Below are 20,292 nucleotides of genomic sequence, written 5' to 3'. Positions count from 1 at the left end.
TCATGATCTCAGGGTCCTGGGATCAAGCCCCGCGTCTGGCTCCTTGCTCAGTGAGGAGCCTGCTTCTCCCTCTGCCCCTTTCCACCATTTGTGTGCTCTCTCTCTGCTTTCTATCAAATGAATAAAATCAGAAAGAAAGAAAGAAATCTACTTCTGTCTTTCCAGGCATTTTTCTCTAGTAAGACAGGGCCAGGATAACCAAGGGGGCCCAAATTCCCGAAGTCTGCATTTCTCCTTGACTGTTCTCTGACTCGAGCTGTGTGATTTCTCATCTGCCACCTGGAGAAGGAGGTGAGAGTAAAAAGCTTGTTTGATTTTTAGTGCTCGCTCCCTGTTCCCACCATTTCACTCTTTCTTTTATAAGCCCCATCTCATTAGCCACCTGGTAAATTTCACTCAGAATGGCACACTGGCCCCCACATTTCATATCCAGAGCCAGGGAAACAGCCCAAACAACTCCAGCAACTCATAAAGGTAATTAATTGCAGATGACACACACCCGAAATATCCTGAGCACAAAAGGAAAATCACAAGGTTCCAAACTTAATAGCCGAATCATACTTGACTGTCATTTACACTCACTCAAAACTCTTTCGAGTTACTTCTTTAGGGCACTGACTTAAGGCAGCTTACTGCTCAGTTCTGTCCTTTAGGTCATTTAAGGGTTTGCTTTGAGGTCCAACAGGCCTAACATGAATGCTGGCTCTGCCTGTGTGACCTTGGGCAAGTCACTTACCTCTCTGGCCCCTGGTTTATCACCTATAAAATGGGAGAATAGAAATACCTGCTTCAGAAATTACAGGCACAATTAAAATAAGTGTGTGTGTGTGTGTGTGTGTGTGTATAAATGCAACTATCTATCAAGTGTCTGGTAAATAAGTACTACATAAATGTTAGCTGTTCTTTTCTGTTATCATTATTCATAAATTATAAATAGGAGCTCTATCATCATTGTCTCCTAACCAAAAAAGGTTTTCTCCACGGAAGTGAAAGGAGAGGGAAGACCTTCAATAATGCACGAGTCATCCCTGGAGTATTTTGACGTCAGGCATCAATATAGAGTCCTAGTCCCCCAGGCTAATTGGATGAATCACCAATTCAACCTCACCTCCTCAGAAAATACTTGCCTGATTTCCCCAGGCTGGTGTCAGCCCCTCTAGAGATAGAGCCTTTCCCACATGAACTGGGAGCTGAAGGAGCATCTCACTGAATTTGGCTTCCTGGGGAGCCAGTTTAGGACACCCTAAGGTCCTCCATGTGACAATCTACCTTTAGAAAGAGTGAATGCAAACCGTATCACTGCAGGGGGATAACAATAAATAGAGCCAAATAAGGCAACCTCTCACAAGAGGGAAGAACGAGCAAAAGGAGCAGCTATGAAATGGCCACCTGTTCCCTGAAAAAGGTCCCAACAAGAATGCTTGAGCGTGTACAGGAGCAGAACACAGAGCTTAACTGCAGGGCTATTCTGGAGGTCTCAGAATCGCAGACCCACAGGAGCCAGGTGAGTAACATGCAGGAGGAAAGCAGGCAGAGGCAACGTACACCAAATACCCATCACACATCATGGGAAGGTAGGAGTCACAGGAGAGCGCACATGTCTGCAGGGGACATCTATGACTCAACAACAGGCACACGGGACTGGGGCCCCAGTGTCACAGATCTTCAAGCTGTTCAAGAGCAGCTGACAATCTGGAGTTCTCTGTCGAGTTTTAAGGTCTTAAAACACTGATTCACAATTTAGGAAAAACAAACAAACAAAAAAACCAGCTCACATGCCCAACAAGACCCACCTGTGAGCCAAGTTCTGGCCAGGGCCCCAGAGCTCCTTCACAGGCACCTCTCAGTACCAAGCTCTGCCCTCCATCAGACCGTAAGTCTATGTGCCAGTTAGTGTCCCTGTCTTAGACCAAGAGGAATTGGATTTAAAACCCTTCAGGTCCTGTCAAAAATGCATAACCTGAATCTAATCATGAACCAACAGCTGCCAAACCCAGACTGAGGGATGGTCTACAAAGCAACTGGCCAGAAAAGGAATGCACAAGTCAAGGTCATGAAAAACAAAGACAGTGTGGAAGGGCTCCAGATTAAGGGAGATTTAACAGATGCAAGAGTTCAATGCAATGCCAGATTCTGGACCAGATTCTGGATTGGGCCACGAAAATGGCCATAAAAGGCTTAATTGGCCTCACTGGTTAAATATGAACGCGGGCATCACATACTATCACATCAATGATATATTTCCTGAATTTTACCAACACACGATAGGTATTTATGAAAATGCTCTTGTTCTTAGGAAACACAGCACTTAAAAATGATCAGGAAAAATGTTTTTATAGGTAGATACAGAGAAATCTACCTCAAATATGATAAAATGCTAACAACTAGTTAATTTGGCTGAAAGGTACACGGGAGTCCTTCCACTATTCTTGCAATTCTTCAGCAATTTTTAAATTTTTTCAAAGTAAAAAGATGTGTAAAAAAAAAAAAAAAAAAAACAGGCTTGCAACCAATGAAAACGTGGGTTTACAGTAACAACCCACTAAGTAGGGTTGAAAGGGTTAAATAACTCATAATTGGTGCTGAAAAGCCAGAAAAGGTTGCTTTATAAATATAAATACAGCACATTAAATAGGATCTGAGAGGAACATGGCCCAGCTCGTACTATTACTTTGATAAACATCATAGTTCAGAGGGCTGCAATTCATGAAACCTACCTACCTCCTTTGTGCCAAGGCCAGCAGGACCACTGTTGCTGAACCTGGCCAACACTTCCAGCAGCATTTGGGCATGAGGGGGCGTGCTCACCATTACTGTGCAGCCTGCCTATGAGGAAGCGGGGGTGGGGGGGGGGGGTGCCAGAACGGCCCCCTCCTTCAGGAAGGTGGTGCGGCGTCTGGGATTTTGATGGTCTGTGGAGGAGCTATTGCCACTGCTGAAGCCTTGGGAGGCAGACACATCCTGCATCTGAATACCAAGGAGAAAACTCAATTTGGCTCTTGAATAAGTCACAATAGTCTCATCAAATCCCAGCCCCTTGAGACCACAGGCAGGAAATGGAGACTCTATGAATAAAGCCAAATTTAACAGGGAACAACAAAATACAACAATGGAGGCCGAGAAGCAGAAAGAGAGAGAGAAAGACAAAGGTTACTACACAAGGTTGTCTGGCTGGAAGACCTGCTCTGTTGACCCTCAGGGGTTAGGGGGTGGGGATGGATGGATGGATGGATGGATGGATGGATGGATGGTGTGTGTGTGTGTGCACGTGCGATGCGGTTTTATTAGATACAAGAAATTAAAAATCAAGGTATTTCCTCCAAGATCCAGGTTTTCGACTTATCTTGGAAAAAAGCCCGTGTGTGACCACAGAGGGCCTACGGGCTCTCGGGGCCGCGCATGGGTGGCAACAAGTAGCCGGCTGCTCCTTCAGGTAGGACAAGTGCTGTCTAGTGTCCTAAAGGGTCCCCCCACTGCCTATTCTCTCCTAGGCCCTGCTTTCTTCACTTCCATTATCCACTTGGCCCCTGTAGGAATTCCAGTTTGAGACACCCCCTCCCAGCCCCACTACACATAAACACTGGCACTCCGACCAATTCCAGAAACAGCTGTGGGACAGAAATTTCAGGGTCAAAGCAAAGATGGGATATAAAACTTAGGCAACCACGGCATTTTAAGTCCAGGTTCATACCAACAGCCCTCCCTACATGACGGCTTATGGTTTCGTGACTACAGCACAACATTCACTGGCCTGCTCAAAAAGGCACATTCACCTTCATGAACAGTCAGCCCACAGGATGTAGCCAACTAAAACACATCTCTGAGGAAACACAATTATTTTCCCTGAACAGACAATGACTGCAAGTCGACAGAGCAGAAAAGAAAAAACACCAAAACCAAAAAATAATAAAAAAAAATAACACACACAAAGAGGCTCCTTCAAGTTGTCTTGTCACTGCTGGTTTTCTCCACTGGATGAAAACATTTTTCTACTATATTCAATTCCACACACCTTGAGGATGAGTTATTGAGAAACTATGAAGGACACTACTAAATATAAGCGGTGTCTGTTCTCTGGCCTCCAGGTTCCCAGAAAATTCCAGAAGGCCAGAACAATGTGCCTGGAAAGCTCTGAAGATGGCTTTATATAGGTCAGTGCCCAAACCTGAATGAAATCCTGTGCATTCCAGGAAGCTGATGAGGCACGGTGGTCTTCAAGTCCAGGAGGGAACTGGATGCCTTTTGTTATAAAGGCGATTGCAACTCAGGAATACAGCAACCAGCAGGAAGCTCTAGGAGGTCCAAAACTTCCTTGCTTTTGTTTATAATGTGGCTGCTTGTAGGCAGGAGCTCCTCAGAAGCAGGAACTTGGCCGTGCACAACATGCAGCATGTACTGCACAGCATGGAACTCATGCTCAAAGATGGTCTGACAACACAGCAACCCAAGATAATGAACGCATCCACTTCATTTAGCACCGGACTCTAGGGGGGTAATTACTTAAAAAAAAAAAAAAGACCTTTTAGGAACAATAAAGGAATAGAACTATGGGCAGTGGTGTCATTTTGGAGTGTTGTTGGGGTCTGGAGCTGATGGCCAAGAAAAAATTCTTGAGATGTCTTTGGTGCAAAGAGGTGATTTTATTAAAGCACAGGGACAGGACCCGTGGGCTGAAAGAGCTGCACCAGGGTCATGAGGAGTGGCCCATTATACACTTCCAAGTTGGCAAGGGGTTAGAGGTGCGTAAGTCTCTAAGGAATTTTGGAAGCAAGGTTTCCAGGACCTTGAGGGGGCTAGCTATTGTTGGGAAAAGGTCATTTTTAACTATCTAATAAAACCTTCATCATGAGACCCTTCAGATGTATATCAGTGGGTCATATGCTTGGGGGATGGCTACCAACATGTACCTTGGGGGTAGAGATAAAGGAAGTTCCTAAAAGACTTTTTATACCTTAAACAAGACTCAAAGGATCCTGTGGGTCGGGCTAAAATTGCCTCTTGCTCTTGGCAATGTATTAACATCGAGGCAGCTGAGTTCCTAAAGGAGTGTCACTCTGCCTGTTTCAAGGACTTGTCGATAGGTTGTAGGAAGAAAATTTAATTTTTCATTTTGCCTTTTTTCCCCCACATCAGGCTGTATGTTAAATATTGTAGATTTACCTTCTCAGGCATCATAATATTATAGTAATATAGGATACAGTCTTTATTCTTGGGAAATAAATGTAGAAGGAATTAGGGCTAAAGAATCACCATGACTGAAACCATTTTTCCAATATCTCAGAAAAAAAAGTTATGTACAACATGTGTGTGTTTATTCTTTTATTAAGAAAAAGAGTGGATAGGGCAATTCCACCTGAGAATCAGAACAGCAGGCTCCTCCCCCAGAAGACCAACACAAACCTCTCACCCACACTAAGTCTACTGATCAGAGAGTGATGCAAAGCTTCAGCTCTAGGGGAAAGAGGATCCAGCATCTTTTGGGGTCTGTTTCTTTTTGTTTTGTCTTTGTTTTTTGTTTGTTTGTTTATTTTTATTGGATACAGAGCCATTTTTTAATTTTATATATTATATATTTTTTTCTTTTTCTTTCTACTTTTCTAACAAGCTTCTTATAACAAGCAGACCAAAACACACCCAGGATCTAAGTTCTGTTTTTGTTTTATTTGTTTTTTTGTTTGTTTGTTTGTTTTTTAAAGATTTTTTATTTAGTGCTCGCTTCGGCAGCACATATACTAAAGATTTTTTATTTATTTATTTGACAGAGAGAGAGACAGCGAGAGCAGGAACACAAGCAGGGGGAGTGGGAGAGGGAGAAGCAGGCTTCCTGCCGAGCAGGGAGCCCGATGTGGGACTCGATCCCAGGACCCTGGGATCATGACCTGAGCCGAAGGCAGACGCTCAACAACTGAGCCACCCAGGCGCCCTAAGTTCTGTTTTGTACTTTAGGGTTTTTTTCGATTTTTAAAATTATTTTATTTTGCCTTTGCCCTCCCCTCCAAAATGACAAGACAGAGGAATTCACCCCAAAGGAAGAACAGGAAGAAAGGACAGCCACAGATTTAATCAATGCAAATATAAGTAGGCTGTCTGAACTAGAATTTAAAAACAATTTTAAGGATACTAGCTGGGCTTTAAGAAAGCATGGAAGACACTAGAGAAACCCTTACTGCAGTGATAGAATAACTAAAATCTAGTCAAACTGAAATTAAAAATGCTATAACCGAGATGCAGACTCAAATGGATGCCATAAAAATGAGGATGGACAAACCAGAGGAATCGGTGATACAGAATATAAAACCGTGAAAAATAATGAACTGAAAAGAAGAGGGAAACAAAGGTAATGGATCACAAAGGCAGACTTAGGGAACTCAGCGACTTATTAAAACAGACTAACATTGGTATCCTAAGAGTCACAGAAAATGAAAAGAGAGCAAAACGTTTATTCAAGCAGATTACAGCTAAAACTTCCCTAATATGGGGAAGCATACACACACCAAAATCCAAGCACAGAGAACTCCCATTAATTCAACAAAAGCTGACTATCACCAAGGCTTATCATAGTCAAACTCACACAATACATAGACAAGGAAAGAATCCTAAAAGCAGGAAGGGGGAAAAAAACCCAAACCTACAAGAGAAGACAGATCAGGTTTGCAGCAGATCTGTCCACAGAGACTCAGCAGGCCAGAAAGGAATAAAAGGAAATATTTAACATGCTGAATGGAAAAAATATGCAGCCAAGAATGCTTTATCCACCAAGGCTGTCATTCAGAATAGAAAGAAAGATAAAGAGTTTCCTGACAAAAAAAAAAAAAAAAAAAAGTAAAGGAGTTCATGACCACTACACCAGCCCTGCAAGAAATATTAAGGGGGACTCTGTGAGTGGGGGAAAAAACACTCAAAGCAACAAAGAATAGAAAGGACCAGAGAACATCACCAGAAATACCAACTCTACAGACAACACAATGACACTGAATTCATCTCTTTCAATAATCACTCTGAATATAAATGGACTAAATGCTCCAATCAAAAGACATAGGGTTTCAGAATGGATTAAAAAAAAAACAAGATCTATTTTTATGCTGCCTACAAGAGACTAATTTTAGACCTAAAGACACCTGCAGATTGAACGTGAGGGGATGGAAAACCATCTACCACGCTAATGGACGTCGTCAAAAGAAAGCTGGAGTAGCCAGTTACATCAGACAAACTAGATTTTAAACCAAAAACTGCAACAAGAGATGAAGAGATGAAAAAAAAATACAAAAAAATTATGCATGGGTTAACCAGGAAATTAATTTAAAAAAATACATGAATGCAAATGAAAACACAACAGTCCAAACCCTTTGGGATGTGGCAAAGGCAGCCCTAAGATGGAAGTATATTGCAAGGCCTACCTCAAGAAGCAAGAAAAGTCTCAAATACACAACCTAACCTTACACCTAAAGGAGCTAGAAAAGGAACAGCAAATAAAACCCAAAGCCAGCAGAAGAAGGGAAAATAATAAATATTACAACAGAAATAAACTATAAAGAAACAAACAAACAAACAAAAAACAGTAGAACAAACCAGTGAAACTAAGAGCTGGTTCTTTGGAAGAATAAAAGTGATAAAACCCTTAGCCAGACTTATCGAAAAGAAAAGAGCAAGGACCCAAATAGATAAAAGCACAAATATAAGAGGAGATATCACAACCAACACATTTATACTATGATAAATTATATGCCAACAAACTGGGCAATTGGGAAGGAATGGACAAATTGCTAGAAACAAACTACCAAAACTGGAACAGGAAGAAATAGAAAATTTGAACAGATCATAACCAGCAAAGAAATTGAATCAGTAATCAAAAATCTCCCAACAGGGGCGCCTGGGTGGCTCAGTCCATTAAATATCCAACTCCTGGTTTTGGCTCAGGTCATGGGATCAAGCCCGACTTCGGGCTTTGCACTCAGCTTGGAGTCTGCTTCAGATTCTCTCTCCCTCTCCCTCCCCTACTAAAAAGAAGAATTGCAGGCCAGTAGCCCTAATCAACATGGAAATAAAAATTCTCAATACGAGCAAATCGAAGTCAACAGTACATTAAAAGAATTATTCACCATGATCAAGTGGGATTTATTCCTGGGCTGCAGGGGTGGTTCAGTATCTGCAAAAAATCAACGTGGAACACCACGTTAACAAAACAAAGTTTAAGAACCATATGATCCTGTCAACAGATGCACAAAAAGCATTTGACAAAATACAGCATCCTTTCTGGATAAAAACTCTCAACAAAGTAGGGACAGATGGAACATACCTCAACATCATAAAGGTCATATACAAAAGACCCACAGCTAATATCATCTTCAATGGCAAAAAATTCAGAGCCTTTCCCCTACAGTCAGAAGCAAGACAAGGATGTCCATTCTCACCATTACTATTTAACATAGTACTGGAAGTCAGCCTCAGCAATCAAACAATAAAAAGAAAAGGCATCCGAATCAGCAAGGAAGAAGTCAAACTTCCACTCTGTGCAGACAAAATGATAATCTATACAGGAAACCTGAAAGATTCCACCAAAAAATTGGTAGAACTCATATAAATTCAGCAAAGTCACAGGATATAAAATCAGTGTGCAAAAATCTGTTGCATTTCTCTACACCAATAACGAAGCCACAGAAAAAGAAATCAAGGTAGAACGGTGGCGGCCGCAGAGGCTCTGGCAGCTCGGGACTGAGTGCAAGTAACAGAATCACCATGATTCTTCAGAGGCTCTTCAGGTTCTCCTCTCTCATTCGGTCTGCAGTCTCAGTTCATTTGAGGAGGAACAGTGGTGTGACAGCAGTGGCATTTAATAAGGAACTTGATCCTGTGCAGAAACTCTTTGTGGACAAGACTAGAGAATACAGAACTAAGCGACAGGCATCTGGAGGACCCGTTGATACTGGCCCAGAGTACCAGCAAGACCTAGAGAGGGAGCTTTTTAAGCTTAAGCAAATGTATGGCAAAGCAGAAATAAATACATTCCCAGACTTCAAATTTGAAGATCCTAAATTTGAAGTCATCGAAAAACCCCAGTCCTGAAGAAAGAATGTAAAATTTGGTAATTTGTCCTAGATTAGTTGTACAACTGTATCAGAATAAACACACATTTCTCAACTGTCAAAAAAGAAAAAGAAAAAGAAATAGAAATCGAGGCATTGAGGAATCGATCCCATTTGCAATTGCACCAAAACCAGTAAGATACCTAGGAATAAACCTAACTAAAGAGTTAAAATATCTGTACTCTGGAAACTATACACTTATGAAATTGAGGAAGACACAAAGAAATGGAAAAACATTCCCTGCTTATGGATTGAAAGAACAAATACTGTTAAAATGTCTATGCTACCCAAAGCAACCCACACATTAAATGCAATCCCTATCAAAATACCATCAACATTTTTCACAGAGCTGGAACAAACAACCCTAAAATTTGTATGGAACCATGGAAGACCCCAAATAGCAAAACAATCCTGAAAAAGAAAAACAAAACTAGAGGCATCACGATTCCAGATTTCAAGCTCTGTTACAAAGCTGTAGTCATCAAGACAGTAGGGTAGTGGCACAAAAACAGACACACAGATCAATAGTACAGAATACAGAAATTAGAAATGGACCCACAACTATATAGTCAACTAATCTTTAATGAAGAAAAAAAGAATACCTAATGGGAAAAACAGTCTCTTCAACAAACAGTGTCATGAAAAATGGACAGCCACATGAAGAATGAAACTGGACCACTTTCTTGTACCATACACAAAAATAAATTCAAAATGGATTAAAGACCTAAATGTGAGACAGGAATCTGTCAAAATCCTAGAGGAGAACACAGACAGCAACCTCTTTTACTTCGGCCATAACAACTTCTTAGTAGACACATTGCTGAAGGCGAGGGAAACAAAAGCAAAAATGAACTATTGGGACTTTATCAAGATAAAAAAAGCTTCCACACAGTGAAGGAAACCATCCACAAAACTAAAAGGCAGCCTACAGAATGGGAGAAGATATTTGCAAACAACATTCTGCTAAAAGGTTAGTAACCAAAATATACAAAGAACTTATCAAACTCAACACCCCAAAAATAATCCAGTTAAGAAATGGGCAGAAGACATGAATAGACAATTTGTACAAAGAAGGCATCCAGTTGGCTAACAGATACATGAAAAGATGCTCAACATCACTCATCATCAGGGAAATAGAAATCAAAACCCCAATGAGATATCACCTCCCACCTGTCAGAATGGCTAAAATTAACAACACAGGAAACAACAGGTGTTGGTGAGGATGCGGAGAAAGGGGAACCCTCCTACACCGTTGGTGGGAATGCAAGCTGGTGCAGCAGCTTTGGAAAACAGTATGGAGGTTCCTCAAACAGTTAAAAATAGAACTACCCTACAATCCAGCAATTGCACTACTGGGTATTTACCCAAAAGGATATATAAATACAAATTCAAAGCTGTACATGCACCCTGATATGTACAGCAGCATTATTTACAGTACCCAAACTATGGAGAAAGCCCAAGTGTCCATCTACTGATGAATGAATAAAGAAGATGTGGTATATATGCAATGGAATATTACTCAGCCATCAAAAAAATGATGGACGGAGCCAGAGTGTATTACACTAAGTGAAGTAAGTCAGAGAAAGACAAATACCCTATGGTCTCACTCATACGGGGAATTTAAGAAAGAAAATAGATGAACATATGGGAAAGGGGAAAGAAAAAAAAGGAGAGGGGGAAAACAAGCCCTAAGAGACTCTTAACAATAGAGAAGGGAGGGTTGATAAGGGAGGTGGTGGGTGGTGGGCATTCAAGACTGCACTTGTGGGCACCTGGGTGGCTCAGTTGGTTAAGCGACTGCCTTCGGCTCAGGTCATGATCCTGGAGTCCCGGGATCGAGTCCCGCATCGGGCTCCCTGCTCAGCAGGGGGTCTGCTTCTCCCTCTGCCCTCTTCCCTCTTGTGCTCTCTGTCTCTCATTCTCTCTCTCTCAAATAAATAAATAAAATCTTTAAAAAAAAAAAAAAAAAAAAGACTGCACTTGTGATGAGCACTGGGTGCTGTAAGTGATGAATCACTGAATTCAACTCCAGAAACCAATATTGCACTTTATGTTAACTAACTAGAATTTAAATTAAAAAAAAAAAAATGGAAATAAAGACAAATGTGCTAAGTGTTAACCACTGGTCAATCTAGGAGAAGTGTATGTATACCCAAATTCACTGTACTAACCTTGCACATTTTGGGTAGGTTTGAAATTAAAAAAAAAAAAAAAAAAAAACCTTTTGTTTTTTAAATAAGGAATGTTTGGTGAATAAAGAAATCCATAGCAGGACTCAAAATGACTTTTCTATGCCCCCCTGAGGGTAAACAGATGAAGCTGCTCAGGCTGGAGGTGACTGGCCAGGGGCGCCTGGCACCTCAGCCCCTCTGGCGACATCATGGGCTGAAGGATTCACAGCCTCAGCCCCCAGAAGCCCTCCGCAGCACCCGGAACGAGAAGCACTGCTGGGAACGAATGAAGATGCTTAGGAACCAAAAGAATCAGCAGTTTCATGAAGGAAAATGAACCATGATCCACCGTAATCAATCAGCCTGTTACCAGCTGACTATTCACCTTCAATTTCACATCCAATGGCAACTTCCCTCTTTTGTGCTTTATCTGGTGGAATTATTATTTTGGCGGGGGGGGGGGGGCATTTATCAGTGTTATTTTAAAGGTCTACTCAGGAAGGGATTTTAGGAAAACAGTAGGGAGAGCAGCATATTTTTATAATCTCTCTAAATATATACATAACTAAATACCAAAACCACAAGCTTATGGATAATGTAAAGCTGGGTGACTAATAAGCAGCTAAGGACAAACCATCAGCCATGGTGGCATCACCTTCTGTGCAGGTGAGTGCAGAGGGAAGCAACCAGGGCATCTGATAAGATATCCTGCAAAAACAACCCCCTCAACCATCACGGGTACTCCCTGGGAAGGAACATGCTGAACCATCAAGTACAGAAACACTGGGGGAGTTTCCCTCCTCCCTGCAGCAGCTGAGTACAAGGAACCTACAGGGAGGCTGACGGGGCTCATGTAGGCTGGCCTCCACTCATCCTGGAAACTGGCCCACTAAATCTCCTTTCCAGGGCAGGGCCCCACAATAAAGACACCACACACTGGAGTGGAATCATAATGGAGGAGAGACACACCAGAGGCGAGAGAAGACAACCAAGGTAAAGGCAGGGCAGCAGGACAAGGACAGGAAGCTTCAGGGAAAAGGCTCCCACGCACCTGATCACACCATCAAAACAGAAGAGGGAGCACTGCCAAGTTGGAAAAGGTAGCCATCAACCCCACCTCCCTCCAGAAGTTTACTTTCCTGACTACACATGAAGAGCAACAGAAGGATTGTGTTGTGTATCAATTTAAATTTATTTTAATAATAAATTTTAATTTTAAAATTTTAATTTTAAATTTTATTAAATTTTATTATATTATATATTATATTATTAAAATTTTAATTTTAAAATAAATTAATAAATTTAAATCAATTGTGTATCAATTTAAATCAGATAAAATCCCAAAGTTCTAAGAAGTAAGAGTAACAGGTGGAACATATCTACATGTAATGAAGGCATGCCAGAAATACCCATGTAACTGCAACTTTCTATTTCGAACTATGTTCAAAGACACATGGAAAAAAAAAAAGACACACAGAAATGATGGAACACAGGAAAAAACAACATGAAGCAGAATCAGACGCAGTCATGAGGTGACGGAACTCAGGCAATTGAAGAAAACATTTCAGAAATGAATACCAACCTAGAAGGAACACTTAGAAGGTCAAAAAAGAAAAAGAAAAGAAAAAACTTTCAAAAACACTAAGAAAAAAACTGAAAGGAAATAAAGGGATAAAAGTGATTTGAGAGAAAGTGACAAATTCTCAGGACAAATAAGAACCAATATAAAGCAAACAGAAGCCCCTGGAGAGGCACAAAACTTTGTTGCAAGAAATTTGCTATTACATATTGTCAGAGCACACCATGTACCTGGAATACGAATTTTGAGTGACTAACACCAAGATGCAGTCTAGTGCAATTACTGACCATGGGAGAAAGAAGAATCCCCTCAGGCTAGTGACTTCTAAGGGTAAGAAAATTAGGTTATCATCCATCTTCCAAAACAATGCTTCCAAAAGACATAGTAACCTATTTAAGATAATCAAGAAAATGTGATCTAAGGGTATTCAGGTCCACCTAGTTTATTTCAAGTATAAAGAACACAAACTAGTAACTACGTGAAGGAAGTCTGAGCTGGTTATTCCTGAAAACACCAGCCCATCCCACCTAGCTCCCCACAAAATAGCAGAGAACAAGCTTCCAAAAACCCAAATGACTAGCCAGCCAGCCAAAGAGCTGGAGCAAAAACTTACAGAACTTATGTCAACTTATGGAACTAAGACTAAACAAGAATTAAAGTGAAAAAGTACGTTATTGGCTAAGGGCTCAGACAATATAGATGCAAAAGGATTTTTTTCTAAGAATGGGGAAAGTGTACGTAAAAAATCTTACTGCAGCCCCCCACTGCAGCCGTGCCCTGTAACCAGGTGTTCATCCGGAGAGGTCCCTTCACATCTCATCCTCTGGAGCTCACTGAAGCATGGAACCTCCACCCTGGTATTTCCTGACCTTGGTCCTTTCCCCACATCCAGTGAATACTGATCAGATGAAAACTACAGTGACACAGAGTCCACATTAGCAACTTGTGGAATGGCAGACACAATGAAGTCTAAGGTCAGATAGAGTTATCGCTAGGTAGCCCTGTTCAATAGCTGGCCAGCAGCTACATGAGGGAGGGAAGGCCAACCACTACCAAATCCTGGCTTTCGTCCTCCCAAATTCACAAGAATGTGACCTCCATGAAGGCACACAATTTCACGTGCCTGGGATACTGCTGGATCCCCAGGGCTGAAACTAGCACCTCACCTGGCACATACCAGGCGCTCCACCAACACCGACCGAATGAGGGAACGCTACAAGTGAGGCATCAGATAATGAATTCATTCATATTCCTATTTAAAATTGAGAAAATAATTCAATGCTGCCAATGTACTAACAACCACTAAACTGCATTCTTGAGGTAGATGAATTCTACCACATGTGAATTGTGTATCAATAAAACTTAATAAAAATAATTGAGCACCTGCTTTATACCAGGCATTGAGGATGTGCGAACATATAACCAACAAGGTCTGCCTCTAAATAAGACTGATAACGTCTTTTATTAAGACCCTGAACAGACTAATACCACCCCTACCGGGGAGAAAAACCACCAGGACCGCCATGAGGGATGTAGCCCCACATGGATTAAAATGGCATCACAGAATCCTAGTCTGTGCAACATACAAGAATTCTAGCCCAACTCCACACTGGCCCCATTATACAGCTGAGCCGACTGCAGCTTTAAGTAGAAAAGCAGCCAGCGCCCCCACCCCACCCCCCACCAACACATGCAGCCTGACCCCAGGACCAGCTTGTTTTCCCCCTATACCACACTGCTCTGGCCATAAATGCTAGGGAGATGTTTGCCTCCATCACTGAGGGATGGAAGTCACAGAAAACCAATTAAAAAAAAAACAAAAAACTGGATACGGAACACCAGCCTATGGGTTACTCTCAGAAAACAAGGCTCAGATGGAGTCAAACCCTTTCACAAGTCACACTACAAAAACACACAATCACAGAATACGCCATTTCTGGGACATATACTAACCCCACTTTACAGAAAAAGAAACTGAGACACAGGATGGTTCATTAATCTGCCCCAAGTACTCACAGCTAATAAGCCGTGGACCCAGGATTTGAACGTGCACCTGTCAGAAGATGGGACAAGAGACATCAGTGAATCATGTCTTAGTCTGCTAGGGCTGCCATAACCAAGTACCACAGACCAGGTGGCATACACACTACACATGTATTTCCTGGCGCTCTGGAGGCTGGAAGCCCAAGACCAAAGTGTAGGAGGTTTGGTTTACTCCCGAGGCCACTCCCCTCAGCTTCCAGATGGTCTCCTTCTCCTGGTGTCCTCACACAGTCTTTCCTCTGTGTGCCTGCATTCCTTCCTGCTAGCTCTTCCTCTTCTCCTAAGAACCTAACATCCATCATTTTGGATCAGGGTCCTACCCTGATGACCTCATTTATCCTTTATTACTCCTTCAAGACCCTGTCTCCGCATACAGTCACATCAAGGGTTAGGACTGCAAACATAGGAATTTGGGGAGGACATAATTCAGTGTTTAGCAAATAGTGACCCACTTCTGATGAGGCCAATGCCATGGCAAGTTTATAAGCGAGGCAGGGAGTAACATGCAGCCCAGTAAGATTAGTAACAATTTAGATAATCCCTAAGCATCAGCTCCAAAAATGGAAAAATCCCCAAATAATTATTCCCAAGCCCCATCTCCCTTTGGAAGTTACCTAAGCAGTAAACGAAATGTAATTAACATTTTTTGTTAGGCTTCTCTGGAGAGGACACTAAGCTATGTCCCTCCTAGCTCAAGGACGGAAGACTTACGATTTGCAGTAGACTAATAATATTTGCAATTTATAGAACCATTTTCCTCCTCCAAAAATCCAAAGAGCTCAACCGCACACAACACACAATCTCCTTCAACATGCTGTTTATTAGTAAGGGGGAGAACTTAGCCACTTTCCAACAAGCCGCCCAGCAGGTTCCATTTTCATCTCGTTGTGTAACCTCCTCATCTTTGTATCATTCGTTATTAAGAAAGCACCAACAGGGTTATCGCGTGGAAAATACACCTATTCCCTCGGTTTTTAAATGAGCTTTGAGGAGTCTTTTGTGCTGGTTCTGAGGCTGCCTTGACGGTTGGTGAATGCCACACAAGGTGGGGTGCTGTCACCGCTCCATCCTGCCCCTGCCAGGCCCAAGGCACCTGGCACGAACCTGCCGTGCAGTTGGCAGGAGTCCAGTGACAAACCCCTCTACCGCCCGTCTGCCCAGAGTGAACACTTTCCTCTGAGCCGAGGTCAAAGCTGGAAAAACTCCAGTGACTTCTTCTTGCCCTTCGAGCAGAGCGGTCACAGGCTGACCGGGAGCCGAGCACGCTCCTGAGGGGTTCCGCTCCACCACCCCTCCCACATGGTTGTTCCTGCAGCTCAGGAGCACAAAGCCGATGGCCCTGCCACATCCCAGGAGAGGCCCCTGGGGGATGCTGTGCAGCAGCGACGGAACACCGAGGAGGTGCTGATCTGGAGTCTGAGGCTCTGTCATTTTAGGGACAGTTAGCAGGAGCCTGCCATTGCAGATAAAGACTTTCCATCAATCACTTTCACTTTTGCTGAACCATCAACAAACAGTGGCAAGGCTGCAAAACCCAGCCAAGCATCCAAGGAATTAAAATACATTAAGCCCTAAAGAGAGGAAACTTCTCTACCAGCATCTCACAAGTTGGGAAATGAAGCCCTTCCCTTCTCCCAAAGGGTCTCAGCGGCTGCAAAAGCAGGTGTCTGGCTCCTGGTTGGCAGACAAGCTTCTTCTGATACGCATATAGACACAGCTGGGTGTCACAGTGGGACAGGGCTAGAATGTGAAACCTCAAGACCCAGATGCAAGTAGCTAACTCAGCACGTGGCAACTAACCGCTTGGCAAGAGGGGTGTCGGGGGGAGGGCAAAATGAGGCCTCAGGCCAAAAGCAGCCACAACCATAGGAAATAAAGTTTTGTTGGTAACAGTATCTTGTAATTAGAGTTTTTCGGATACACAGCCACAACTATTCGTTGATGTGTCATCTGTGGCCGTTTCTACACTGCGCTGGCAGAGCCGAGTAGTTCCAACAGAGATCATGGGGTCGACAGATCCCAAAGTGTTTACTATCCGGTCCCTCACAGAGGAACTTTACCAACTCACGAGCCATGCGATACCTCACATCAGTTACTTTGTCTTCGAATCTCAGTGTCCATTATCCTTAAAGTGAGAATTGCATAGCCAACTTCCTTCCTATCTAAAAATGACATTCATTCGTTCTAATATTACACTCTTAACAATGTAACATTATACCCTTAATAACTGCTGTCGAGTTCTAGGCACTTTGCCCAGATTTCCTTGTTTAGTCCGTACCAACAACCCTATGAAGAAAATTGTATTATGGTTCCATTTTACAGACTAGAACAGGAGGCTCAGAGAAGAATGATGACCGAGGTGACAGCTCTAGTCAATGGCGGAGCGGAGGTTCAGCCCCAGCTCCTAATCCATGTGTCACCCCCTGCTCTTTCAGGCCCTGGGGACACAGGTGGAGGTGCCACCCACCAGAGCAGAACAACGACGGATCTCAGCCCCACCCAAGCCACCATGACACCCTCTGCCCTGTCTCTGTGCTCTTTCCTCCAGCCTGGCCCTCTCCTTCCTGCCATTCCCTTCCCCCCTTAAATTGCCAAGAACAATACACCACCTTTTATTTTAAGACACATACATAACCTACTTCTCCTCAGCAGGTAAGCAAAGCCAAACCATGTGAGAGCCTCCTCAGGCACCGAGCTGCAGTTCATTCTTGTGCAACACTTCACATTATTAAGTACGTAAAAAGTAAAATTTGAAAACACACACAGACAAACTCTCAGAGAGTGTAATACTTCCAGAATGAAAATTCGAAGTTTTTGGTCTAAGGGGGAAACTAAACACCCATGTGTGCCCCAGACCACCACCAGCAATCAGCAGTGGGGGGCATGTCTGCTAACAACTTCACCATTCATCAGTTCAGGCTTCCCATCGGTCCTCACAAAAGCACCTTGAGATAGGTAGGTTTGGCATCCATTGGAAACTGAGGTAGAGAGCAGGAGACTTGCCTGAAGGTGCCACAGCCTGTAAGGAGCAGAGCTGAGAAATAAAACGAAGTCCTCAACCAGATGTAACAACTGACCACCAACCATGCCACAAGCTGAGGTCAACAATGAACACCTGTAATAATTATTAGACAAACGTGAATTTGACCTAAATGCTGTATTAAGCCTAAAAAGTAGGGCTCCCTACCCTGTGACCAGCAGAAGTTCCTCTACTCTTCACTTCAAAGACCTGAAATCCAAGATCCTGGATTTGCCAACATTTCCAGGTGGAAGAAATTCACCTGCTTTTGGGGGAGTCACTCCATTCCCTTCCTTCTGGAGACTGCCCTTCAGGAAATTCTAGTGGGTCTATCAATCCCATAGCCCCACCTTCCCTACCTACCAGGGGTGGGCATCTGACCCTGGCTAGTCCGTCCCTCTGGAACTGACAACCAAGCCAGGGAGGCCCTACTGACCCTTACAGTACTTTTGGGGAGGAATGGTGTTCCTCACTCTGCAGAGATCCTTCAAGAAGACTGTAAGCCTGGAGCTGCTCAAGGTCATGTTTGCCACCTCTCAAGAATGCCCACCTGTGTAAGAGGTCAATCCATAAAGAAAGCTCAGGGCTAAAACTCAGAGCCCAGGAACTTCATTCCTGTTTTGGATCCATATCAGAAGCGAACACCATCCTTTTGGGTTTCCCACTAATAGGTTCCTTGTTTTTTTTGGTTTTGTTTTATGTAAACTGATTGGAGTTCACTTTCTTTTTTAAAACCTGCAACCCAAAGAACCCTCACACACAGTGCTTCCTCTACATTCGCCATTCCTAGGGAGAGCACCCACCAGCTACGCCCTGAACCATACGCTCCTCGTTGGCAAAGAAACCACATGGACTTCAGAATACGGCCCCAACTGGAGCTGGGGGGCTCCCGCCTTCTTGCTTTCTCAGCAGACGGTTTTAAACACAGAGGCTCAAAATAAGAGAGTCCAACACACACACACACACACACACACACACACACACACCATGCTCTGGCAGAGACCTATCAAAAGTGTACATTTATTGCTACCTGACTCAGGAGGATCACAAGAGGGAAGTACCTTGAGTACTTTATAGCTCCCCCTCTTTTTTTTTTTTTTTTTAAATAAATTTCAGCCTTTTGGCAAGGATTTAGTGATACAACAGCAGGCTCCAGAGCCAGGACCCATTTGGTGCTCCTAGTTATAATGCGACAATGATGTGAGCAACTCTGTGAAACCCCCATTATCAGCAGGAGTTATACATTTCTGGGGGAAACCATCAGATCACCCGAGAGCCTCTGTTAAGCAGGGAGGAGGGTTGGAGTTCTCCTATAGGGTCTATCAGGAGCTAGCGAGGGAATCACAGACCACCAGCACACACCCTGGCCCTAGTCAAAGGTCTTCCCAGCTCTGCTCCAAACCACCAAAGTAATCTCAGATACAAAACTCGCATCACTTCCCCACGACCCCAAAAGCACCTAAAAGCCATGATTTTTCTCCTGAGCTCCAGAGCCATAAGTAAATCCCACCACTGTCTACCTGGAAATCAAGGTCTCCCGGAGGTCTCCTGTGAAGCCTCGGGCTGGCATCACTCACACACTCAAACACACACACACACACACACAGGCACGTGCACGCACACATGCTCAGGCCCACACACCTCCTCCTTCAGAGCCCCATCATCCTCCACCGCTCCCTCGTCCTAACCGGTCCGGTTCACGGAGCCTGCCTCCCCAGCTCTACGCAGAGTACCCTCTATGGCCCACCAGCACCTCTCAAGTGCAGCCCATCGGACCCCCGGATTACCACCACCCTCTCCTCCCGGCCTCCAGCCTGCTGGGAGCACCCCCCCAAGCACACTGCCGGGGCCCCATCACTCCATATGCCGGCTTTGGGCACACAGCATGGGCAGGCACCCCGGGTGCCACATGCCCACAGCCCTGTCCTTCCCACGACAGCACAGCAGAGATTGGCTCCCAGGGCACTGGAGCCTGGGGAGCTGGGCTGTCCCCGAGCGCCACCCCCTCCAGGGCCCGCCCCCACTGTGCCTGCTGCTCGCTTTCCCAGCAGCCACCTCGCCCGCGGAGTGCTGGGACTCCCCGAGGCCCTGCTGCCCTTCACTGCGGGCCGCCTCCCTCACCCGCGTGCTGCCGGGCTGCCTCCAGCGCAGGGGAGCTGCTCCCCCTCTCCACAGCGTTAGTTCTCCATCGGGGCCAATGCCAGGGATGGGGCCACGTGTGAAGACTTTTGGGGGGTCATGATTGAGGGGAGGCTGCTACTGGCATCTAGTGGGCAGAGCCCCGAGAAGCTGCTCAAGGTCCTGCAGTGCATGGGACAGCCTCCAACAAAGAATGACAGCCCCTGACGTCCGCAGGGCTGAGCGGGAGCGACCCCACTCGAGACTAAGCTCCACCAG

General features: G+C 44.1%; 2 protein-coding genes across 2 annotated transcripts in view; one reads left to right on the top strand and one right to left on the bottom strand.

Annotated features, from left to right (window-relative positions):
* SNX29 (sorting nexin 29) overlaps positions 1-20,292 on the bottom strand; it is a 497,051-nt gene that overhangs the window by 332,258 nt on the left and 144,501 nt on the right. The gene's annotated exons all lie outside the window — the stretch shown is intronic.
* Positions 8,681-9,085, top strand: LOC118021844 (ATP synthase-coupling factor 6, mitochondrial-like). Its single transcript, XM_035022299.1, has one exon. It carries the CDS (start codon positions 8,737-8,739, stop codon positions 9,061-9,063), a length of 327 nt encoding a protein of 108 aa, XP_034878190.1. The 5' UTR covers positions 8,681-8,736; the 3' UTR covers positions 9,064-9,085.

Source organism: Mirounga leonina, unplaced genomic scaffold (genome assembly GCF_011800145.1).
Source record: "Mirounga leonina isolate KUSES-001 unplaced genomic scaffold, KU_Mleo_1.0 Mir_175, whole genome shotgun sequence".
NCBI classification, from domain to species: Eukaryota; Metazoa; Chordata; class Mammalia; order Carnivora; family Phocidae; genus Mirounga; species Mirounga leonina.
Note: the sequence above shows the minus strand (reverse complement) of the source record. Positions and strands in the feature narration are given on the sequence as shown.

What these genes read in the sequence shown, in the direction of transcription:
- LOC118021844 (XM_035022299.1), top strand. Translation starts at nt 8,737, where the DNA reads ATGATTCTTCAGAGGCTCTTCAGGTTCTCCTCTCTCATTCGGTCTGCA.